A 10,469-nucleotide genomic window follows, 5' to 3' on the forward strand; every position below is an offset into this window, starting at 1 on the left:
AGGTGTGCTGGAGGAATCTATACGGTTTTTGACCGTGCCTCGGGTGTAACGCACCATGGTTACTATATGTTAAAGAGAATGTAACTCGTGAAATGCGCCTGTGTGTATCAAAATAATATGCAACATAATCAGTAATGCTGGCTTGGACATGGCTGTGTATTCACCTACATGCACGCGTACAAGCCCTTAAAATCACCAACGTGCGAGTCTCGTATTGACAAAGGGCCACATAATTAGTCACAAAACAGGTTCTCTGGATCTCTTTGGGCCTGCTCGCTGCGGAAAGGCTGGAGGAGGTGACGTGGGAGGACGACTGAAAGGAGCTGCTGTTGTGGGGTCTTTGTGCTTGAGGACGGAGTTCGGCAAAGGGCGCAGCGGTTCGGCGGAGTCGGCCGTCAGGCATCACGGGCGCCGCATAGGGCGCTAGGCTTCGGGCCGCGGTGTCTGGGCAGCAGCTGAAGGAACTAGGCCGCGCGATCGGTAGGAGACACGGGCCTCGGCGAGGCAGCGGAGCATCGCGATCAGCTGATCACCGCATGGCCGCCCAGTTCACGGATGCGAGGCGTATGAGTAGTCGCTACACAATAATGTGCATGGGACCTGTGTTGCGCACACAACTAGGGGGCACATACATCCAATTGCATTGGTAAGCCGACCCGACTGTGATGACTTGGTGAACTTGTGTTGTTGTTGCCGAATGTGGCAGCGCTGAAAACAACAGGAAAGTGTGGAAACCGGGTTCTTGCCGTAACCATCTGAAACCGGAAGCCGTCCGCTTCGCTGTACGAGCCCCTGCTGGATGTCTTGTAAATCAATCAGTGCAGCCTACATATTTCAGTTTACTGTAGTTTGTTGATCATCCATCAACCATACAGGATATTCTACAGAAGCACTGACCCTGTCAGTTTCCTAATTAAAAACCATCAGTCACATGAATCAGTTTACACTTCATTTACTATTAATAACTGATTGTTGTTAGTTTTGTCTTATTAAATGAAGAACAGAGATTACAGCATTTCGTACATAAGCCGCTGTATGTTTCATTACATCCGCTGTCTCTTTCTCGCTTTCTTTTCCTCGAGGTTCCAAAACTTTCTGGTCTTCTTCTTTCCCTTTAGATGACGCCCCCTCTCCCTGCTGCCGCCGCTGCTGAGTGACTGTTTTGACTGCTGCTCATACACATCCTCCATTACGACGTTTCCTCTGGGAGAGTAGCTGATGGAGGACCAGGTGAGGATGGAGCCACGATGTGGCCTAAAAAAAACACACAATTATACTTTCAAATGATGGACTTAAGAGTCTAGAGACTTTATGAATATTATAATTAATAAGTCTGACATAATTATCATATTAAACTGTATATAAAAGGACATTTAAAGGTAAATAACTGTTCAAATGGACCAATAAAAGGTCCAGTATGTAGGATTTAGTGACACCTGCAGTGAAGTTGGAGATTTCAACCTAATGAATACTCATGAATACCCCACGCCTCACCCATTCCTTCCAAGCATGTAAGAAAAATTCACATAAAAAGCAAAAGGTCATATCCAGAGCCAGTGTTTGGTTTGTCTGCTCATGAGGCAGTCACCTTGAATGGTCTCCCAACTTTCTTGAAGGAGTTCCTATATGTATGCTGAGCACTTGTTGGCTGTTTTGCCTTTATTCTGCAGACTGACTCATGCCCAAACCATCTCAGTTGGGTTTAGGTTGTGTGATTGTGTAAGCTAAACAGGACAAACACATGTTCATCATGTTTAGGGGTGGAGTGGACTTTGTTTAAAGGTTAGCAACCCGACACAAACACATACCCGTAGACGCCGCTGACCATGTAGTTGTAGATTTCTCTGTAGTGGAGAGGATAATCCCAGATTTGGACGTCTGTCACCTGACCATCAAAACCTGAGAAATCAATCACAGGCTGACCCGACCACACATACTGAACACACACACACACGAACATGGACATAAAGAGACAAAGATGAGGATCAAATCCAACAGTTTGTAGTTGAAGCCCTTTTCAGACATGGAGAACTTACAACTCTTTCCTTACCCGAATAGGCAGAATCTTCCTGATGCTAATGTTTGGGCCGCTAAACACCTGGGCCACGTTCTTCACGGTGTCCACAGTGAGACAGAGTCTGGTCCAGATGTCCGGTCCAATGTTAGACCAGAACCTTATCTTAGGTTGAAGGAACAGGACGTTGTAGTAATTAAAGGTCAGTCCATACCAAAGACCTGAATAGCTCGTCAGACTTATAGGAGAACTTGAGGATGAAATGAGTGTGAAGATCGCAGGGCCTGGAACTTGGATGTAGTCGGTGAGGTATCGCAGACACACAGACACACCTGCAGTTGACAAAGTTATGTAAAAAAACAACACACACACATGAACAGCTAAAAATGCAAAACAAATACACATCAGTACAACCAGTAGATAAAAAGAATCAATAATAATCCACCAAAGATGGAGGTTCAGATCTTCTTTCATGCTTCATTGAGTAGCAGAGTGGACGATCAGTTCCTCAGAGCAAACACGCCAGCTCCAGGCAGCGATACTGTAATTCTCCTGCTACTTTATTGAACATGACAACAACCGTTGATGCTCACATTTATTCAAGAGTAGTCTCAAGAATTATGTTTCTCAAAAGATGATTGAAGCATGAATAGATTACTGAACAGGTCTAATGTGGCCCTGAGGTGCAAAACACAATAGCAAATTCAAAAACACAACAGCAAATCGAATAACACAACAGCAAATTCAAAAACACAATAGAAAATCGAATAACACAATAGCAAATCGAATAACACAATAGCAAATTCAAAACGGAAAGGGTAGGTACCCTCGGGCGACATGAATTGTCGCTGATTGGACTGGTGGTCCTTTGAACTTTCAAAATATGAGCGCTGTTAGTGACAACGTACACGCTGCTATTAAAGAATATTTTGATGCACGACATGGATATGACATAATACTACAGAAGTGCATTGCATTCACTGGATAATAATAAATAAATTAGACACTTGATTTTAAAGAGTAGATAGCGTTACCACAGTACTGTATCATATTGAAGTTATTGATTAATATTCCTAATAAAAATTCCCAGAAATTATGAAAAGTCCTCGTAAACACTAATGTTGTTGGTGTGGCTCCGAGGATGGCTTGTTTTGATGAACATTAGGTTGTAGCTCATTGTGATGAACGTTAGGTTGTAGCTCGTTGTGATGAACATTAGGTTGTAGCTCGTTGCCTGTCTTACTACGGTTGAAAATATGCGTGTTTTGTCTTTTAACAACGTTTCACTTAAGAGTTATTGATCCCGGAAGTGCCAATCTCTTTCTAACTTTACCGAAGTGCAGTGGCCAATGAGGCACCTTTCCTTATCTTGTAATTACAAGATCTTTTCTTGTAATTATGAGATAAAGTGTCTAATATTTTTTTTTATCCAGTGAATGCAATGCGCTTCCGTAGTATCACGTCATATCCATGTCGTGCATCAAAATATTCTTTAATAGCAGCGCGTACGTTGTCACTAACAGCACTCGTATTTTGAAAACATGTAAGCCATGTCTTTCCAGTTCAAAGGACCACCAGTCCAATCAGCGACGATTCATGTCGCCCGAGGGTACCTACCCTTTCCGTTTTGAATTTGCTGTTGTGTTATTTGATTTGCTATTGTGTTTTTGAATTTGCTGTTGTGTTTTGCACTTCAGGGCCACCGCACTCATGGGCAAACAACAACAACGAAAACTACAAACAACATGAATGAATGAGCAGACTTTTAGTTTCTGCTGTCTGTGCTGAAAATATCACAATGGATGTCCGTGTCTGCTGAAAATATCACAATGGATGTCCGTGTCTGGTACCAAGACACTCAAACTATGGTCTATATATTTAAAATATACATGACAATGAGCTCAAATTTGACAAACAAAACAAATGATTATCTGTATATTCATGGGGTATATTCAGTGTAGAAGAAGAGACTGATAACCAACAGGTTTACCACTAGGTGTCAGACATGACACATCAGACTGGCAAAACCAGAAACCAAACCCCAAAATACTGCACATGTCTTGTATTTGTCTTGATCTGAGAGGTTAGGTGGTGTAGAAATCAGTTTTGAGTCAATAGGTCATAAGACACTATCAACCATGACTGCTGTTTCAACAACTAGCGCCCTTAAAGCTGAGCATTTTATCGTGCTGTTGACCCTGTGTCAACCTGCAAATGACAAATAAACCTGAACCTGAAACTCATCCCCTAACCATGGATAGACATAAAATCTATTAGCGTGTAGATTTTATGGTTAGTTATGTTTTTAAGTCCGTTTGTCCCAGTGTGGTCTGAATGCATTGAATACAGGTGGAGTCGAGGGAAAAATTAATGATTGTTGAGTCTCATTTCCAGGTCGTCAAATACTGATGTAAATGGAACAAACAAAATGACTCAGGGCGAGCCACACAACACAATATGCCATCTTTGCCCGCTACAACTGACCCCACCTTTAATCTGAACTTCATTCTCACCGTTTGACAGCAGGAGAAGAGATTTCTTAACAGGAAAAATACCAGAGAAAATGTCACATCTTAGATTCCATATTGGTTCATATAGTTTGTGAATGTACTTGCCTCTAGTAGGAGGTGCTGTGGTCCACGCAGGGGAGGTGGTTGAGAGGGTTGTTCTAGGCGTGGTCCTAGTGGTTTGGGGAGTGGTGGTTGTCCAAGGCGTGGTCCTAGTGGTTCGGGGAGTGGTGGTTGTCCAAGGCTTGGTCCTCGGGGTTCGGGGAAAAGTGGTGGCCGTTGTTCTGGTTTTATATCTTCGGGTTGGGTAGACAGAGGTGTAAAGCCAGGCGATAGTAGAAGGAGAAAGATCAGAGGAATAGAAGGATATTCCTCCACTGTTACAAGGCAAAGTGAACATTTTCCCAATTAAATTTAGTCCATGAGGTCCTGGAGAAAGAAAGAGAAAGAGATATCACACTAACAAGTTGTCATCAAAATAGGACGTCTTTTTACTCATGCATCCTAGAAATGTTTGGGGTTTTTATGTGTTTACTTTTAAAGATCCGGTATGTAAGAATGTGAAGAGATTTACATGTATTAATTGGTTTGTATTGTCAAAGTGTGAAGTGATTGTAACTTAACCTTCTCTGACTTTCTGGGCTGCATAATAATTACTGCCTGGTTCTAACTACTGGATCTAAAGGTTGTTGTTTAAGACAACAAACGACTGCACCCACTAGTGTAATATTACTGCAAAGCACGTGTAGCATTGTGACATTGCAGGTTTCTTCCTGGCTAATATTAAGAGGCAACCTCTGAGGCTGTGAAGAAGAGGAAGACGTGGATCATCGTCAGACTTGAGATGGGCTGAATGAAGCCTGGTTGCATGCACCGGCTGCAAAGTGCCGTCTATAAAAACTCTCTCCATCCCTGCCACCATCCACAATTATCTGTTTTATACCTCCTCCATTTTCTTTTTTTCTTTCAGGAGGAAGTTATTCAATCAAGAAATTGCAACAGCGAAGGTATTGTTTCAGCTTTGAAACCTGATTGACCTGTTTGAACACTTGTTTCCTGATACTCATGCACTCACACATACACACTTGTTATCTGACTGCAGCACTAATAAAACAATATTCACACATTTTGACAGGGTTGGACATGTTGCAGAGTCTGCGTTCCTCTAAATAAATAAATCTCTTAAGTGTGAGTCTGCATTTAAACCAGGAAGTCATTTCACATGTTTAAAAATCTCTTTATGTTTTTGGGTGTGTGTGTGTGTGTGTGTGCATACCTCTTGTGGTCCATGTTGTTGTTGGTTTTGTAGTTGGTTTTGTTGTTGTAGTTGGTGTTGTAGTTCGTTTTGTTGTTGTAGTTGGTGTTGTAGTTGACAGGACTCCAGTAGTCGTAACGACCAGTGCCATCATCATGGGAACATAAACCAGCTTCATCTTCATTGCTCTTCTTATTTGCCTGAATAAGCTCCTCGCTTCCTGCTTCAGGCCAATTTAAGTTTTCATTTCTCTGTAAAGAAACTCCCTCTCTCTCTGTCTGATTTATTCACCCTCCCACCAGTGTGGTGTCAGATTACCATGAAGTTACCGTTGTTGATTAATCATATATATTTGCCATAACTTGTTAATATGTTTATACATGAGTGGACAGGAGGGTGAGCGACCATACCAGCGTAACAAACACTTCATTTGACTTCTGTGACAGGTGGACAATATTCATTTATTATTTGAATTCTGACGTTGATGATTGTGACGCCCTATGTGTCATCCTGAGTGTGTCCATTCCTCCTCCTCTTCTCTGGGTGTGGTTCCTCTGTGTGCAGGTGTTTTCTATTATTTACTTTGGTATTTTGAGTATTTATGCCACTGCATGCAGGTAGTCAGGCTCTTCTTTCTTTTGTCTCTGTCTTTTCGTTTGTCCTTGTCTCTTTCCCTGTCCCTCTCTGCAACGGGATTTCACGTTGGGGGCCATGCAGGATTAGGTTTTAGACTAAAATGTCCGATTTCCTGAATCCTTAAAATGGAATGATTTCTTGCATTTACTTGTCCCTGGCTATTCTCTTCTCCCAGAGGTCTTTCATTGCAGTTTACTTTGTTTTTACTTACTTTGTACCAATCCACTGTAAAATGTCGTATGTGTTTGTGATTGTCTTTCCCTGTAACTGCATTTTTCTTAAGAAATGGTTGGCGCGAGCAAGATGGCTGGCAGCCCTAACACAATTTCCCTTCAGGGATTAATAAAGTATCTTGAATCTAATCTCTCTCTGTCCTTCTCCTTGTCTTTGGCTCGTCCTTTGTCCTTGTTTCGCTCATGGTCGTGGTTCTCTCTCCGGCTTTGCCCTGTGCTGGGCTCCTCTGTCCCTAGTCAGGTTTGGTTTGGTTTGGCTTGGTTTCATTTGATACTTTTAGGTCGGCAGTCGACCCGCTTCACAGGGCCATGGACTTAGTGCTTGCTGCACCCAGTCAAATCGCAACTTATCGCAACTTTCACTTCCTCCCGCAACAAAATCGCAACAAAAATGTAAAAAGCACCGCAACTTTTACCGCAATTTTTTTTGAAAACCTCATGCAACATCAGGCATTTTAGGCCACAACTATTTAAAAAAAGGCCCGCGAAATCCTGATGTGACAAATGATCCCTATCTTATTATCCAACAAGGCTATTAAGGTGCTTGAAGGCTGGCTAAGCTCCTTCATTTGGAGCAAAAGGAAGCCCTGTCTCAAGATGACAAACCTTCAAATGGCAGGTTGTGATGGAGGGTTAGATGTACCAAATCTTAGGTTTTACCAACTGGCATCGCACCTGCGGGTGATTTCAAGCTGGCACAATTGTGATCCAGCCTCGATTTGGCATGATATTGAATCCTCTCTGTCGAAATGTCCCTTGTTGAATCTATTGTTTATGAATAATCCTGAATCTGTTAAAAAAACACTGCTCTAACCCCATTACTCTCAGTACCATCAGGGCCTGGAGATCTATTCGCTCCATAGAAAGCCGGGCTCGGTTATCATCTCCTCTCACTCCCATTCTTGATAACCCGGACTTCCTGCCAGGTTGCAAGGACCAGGGCTTTAAAGTAAAGTGTGTAGCACCTAAGGGCTGAAGAAAATAGTTGATTTATTTGAAGGCCAGATTTTGCTATCCCTTCAGCAGTTGCAACAGCGATTTGGTTTATTTAATCAAAGTGACTTCTACAGATATTTACAAATTAGAGATTTCATAATTAAAGACACCACCTTATTGACTGATAGCACTACTTCAGGTGTGGAGAAGGCCCTGTCTCTACAGATTAGAAAGAAATGCATTACTGTTTTTACAGAGCCCTGAACTCTAATTCTCCTCTCACCTCACAAACCACCAAGCAAGCTTGAGAGAAAGATCTAGGTGTTGCTATAGATGAGGCTGTCTGGCAGGAAGTCTGGTCTCAAGCCATGAACATCTCGGTGTGTAACTGCACCAAATCCACGGACGCTAATGTTTCCCCACTTTGCTGGAAATGCAATACTGAGACTGGTAATTATATTCACTGCCTCTGGTCATGTGTGAAGTTACAAAGGTATTGGTGCTGCTATCTTTGATGTTCCAATGCGGATGGACCCTGTGTGCCCGATACTTGGTCTCCCAGATGGTCGGATCACTGACAGTAAACACAGGAGACTTTTCAATATACCGACTTTTGCTGCTAGAAGGAACATTCTACTTTTCTGGTCCAAGAATGTTGCTCCAACAAAAAAAAATCACGGCACAACATTGTTATGGACTGCATTCCTAGTGAATACATCACGTGCATGCTTCACTCCAAAATAGATGCTTTCTATAAGGTCTGGGACCTGTACTTGCAGCATATTGGGCCCACCCTGTCGTCCTCCTTGCTTCGTGGATTTCCCAGATCAGCCTAGCCTGTCTTTGTGACTTTGTTCTTAGTGCTCCCTATCTAACAGGCACCTTGTAGCCTTGCTATGTTGGTATGCTCTGTATTTATTCTCTTTTGGATATTGCCTTGTCTTGCGGCGGGAGGTTGAAAGGGAGGAGGTTGGATAAAAATGTGCCCACTGTAATATTTTTATTTTCATAATTATTTGCTATTTACTGTGCCCACGTTCTGTTGTCTTTTCCTTTTCTGCCTTGTCCGAGCAGTTTGTTGTGTTTTGAAAAAATGTAACAAAAATATATATAAAAAAATAAAATTATAAAATGAAGGAAACAAACAAGTAAAAACAGATCAACATAAGTCAAAGATGTCTTGTAAATCAATCAGTGCAGCCTACATATTTCAGTTTACTGTAGTTTGTTGATCATCCATCAACCATACAGGATATTCTACAGAAGCACTGACCCTGTCAGTTTCCTAATTAAAAACCATCAGTCACATGAATCAGTTTACACTTCATTTACTATTAATAACTGATTGTTGTTAGTTTTGTCTTATTAAATGAAGAACAGAGATTACAGCATTTCGTACATAAGCCGCTGTATGTTTCATTACATCCGCTGTCTCTTTCTCGCTTTCTTTTCCTCGAGGTTCCAAAACTTTCTGGTCTTCTTCTTTCCCTTTAGATGACGCCCCCTCTCCCTGCTGCCGCCGCTGCTGAATGACTGTTTTGACTGCTGCTCATACACATCCTCCATTACGACGTTTCCTCTGGGAGAGTAGCTGATGGAGGACCAGGTGAGGATGGAGCCACGATGTGGCCTAAAAAAAACACACAATTATACTTTCAAATGATGGACTTAAGAGTCTAGAGACTTTATGAATATTATAATTAATAAGTCTGACATAATTATCATATTAAACTGTATATAAAAGGACATTTAAAGGTAAAATAACTGTTCAAATGGACCAACAAAAGGTCCAGTGTATAGGATTTAGTGACACCTGCAGTGAAGTTGGAGATTTCAACCTAATGAATACTCATGAATACCCCACGCCTCACCCATTCCTTCCAAGCATGTAGGAAAAATTCACATAAAAAGCAAAAGGTCATATCCAGAGCCAGTGTTTGGTTTGTCTGCTCTGGGCTACTGTAGAAAACGGTGATTCAAACACAATAATTCTTATTTTCAGGTGATTATACACCATTGAAAACATATTAATATTATATACCACTCCTGCCGATAGATCTAGACGTTCTTGAAGGAGTTCCTATATGTATGCTGAGCACTTGTTGGCTGTTTTGCCTTTACTCTGCAGACTGACTCATTCCCAAACCATCTCAGTTGCCAAATCTTTCAATTAAAAAATCCTTTTGCTCACATTCAAAGCCATCCATAACCTTGCACCACCATATCTCTCGGATCTTCTCCACATTGCTGCTCGTGTTTTTATGTTCAGAATTGACAACTTACAACTCTTTTATTATCCGTCTTTGCCACTACCGAGAAATATACCAACTAATGGTCACGGCGTCTCGGGTATGTGTTTTGGTCGGTCGCTAACCTTTAAACAAAGTCCACTCCACCCCCTAAACAGATGAACATGTGTGTGTCTTGTTTAGCTGGGACAGTTGACCTTCAGGTCCAGTAAATTGCCACGGAGAAGGCTTAGTACATTAGGACTCATACATACAAACCCTTTTTTCAAAAATTTCAAAAGATATAGAGAATTAATCGCCTGGCCTCCAAAAAATAATAAGACATAGTTATTTCATAGGCACCTTTCTGTCATCCAAGGACCCTTACAATAAATAAGTAGACAGCAAAACAAAAAACAACAAAAAGAACCATAAAAGTATTAATTATAAAAATACAAACCACATTTAAAACAGGTTAAAACAATGCAATTAATCAGAGGGAAAAGGCGATTTAAAAAACAGGTTGGTTGTTGAGTATGACTTGAATTGTGAGATTGGTTGATGTTCCTTATGACGGAGGGTAAGAAGTCCAGATGGTGATGAGGAGACGGGCGGAGTGGGACTCAGGTGATGGAGGAGGGAAGATCTGAGGGAGCTGGG

At 41.7% G+C, this 10,469-nt stretch overlaps 1 protein-coding gene across 1 annotated transcript; it reads right to left on the bottom strand.

Moving 5' to 3' along the window:
- Positions 1-936: 936 nt before the first annotated feature.
- On the bottom strand, positions 937-6,027 carry LOC113745799 (cell wall protein DAN4-like). Its single transcript, XM_027278841.1, has 5 exons — positions 5,798-6,027; positions 4,630-4,950; positions 2,051-2,346; positions 1,809-1,936; positions 937-1,254 (listed from the first exon to the last, which is right to left on the bottom strand). The coding sequence occupies exons 1-5, from the start codon at positions 5,958-5,960 to the stop codon at positions 1,044-1,046; spliced, it is 1,119 nt and encodes a 372-aa protein (XP_027134642.1). The 5' UTR covers positions 5,961-6,027; the 3' UTR covers positions 937-1,043.
- Between the last annotated feature and the right edge of the window lie 4,442 nt (positions 6,028-10,469).

This window comes from Larimichthys crocea, chromosome VI (genome assembly GCF_000972845.2).
Source record: "Larimichthys crocea isolate SSNF chromosome VI, L_crocea_2.0, whole genome shotgun sequence".
NCBI lineage: Eukaryota > Metazoa > Chordata > Actinopteri > Sciaenidae > Larimichthys > Larimichthys crocea.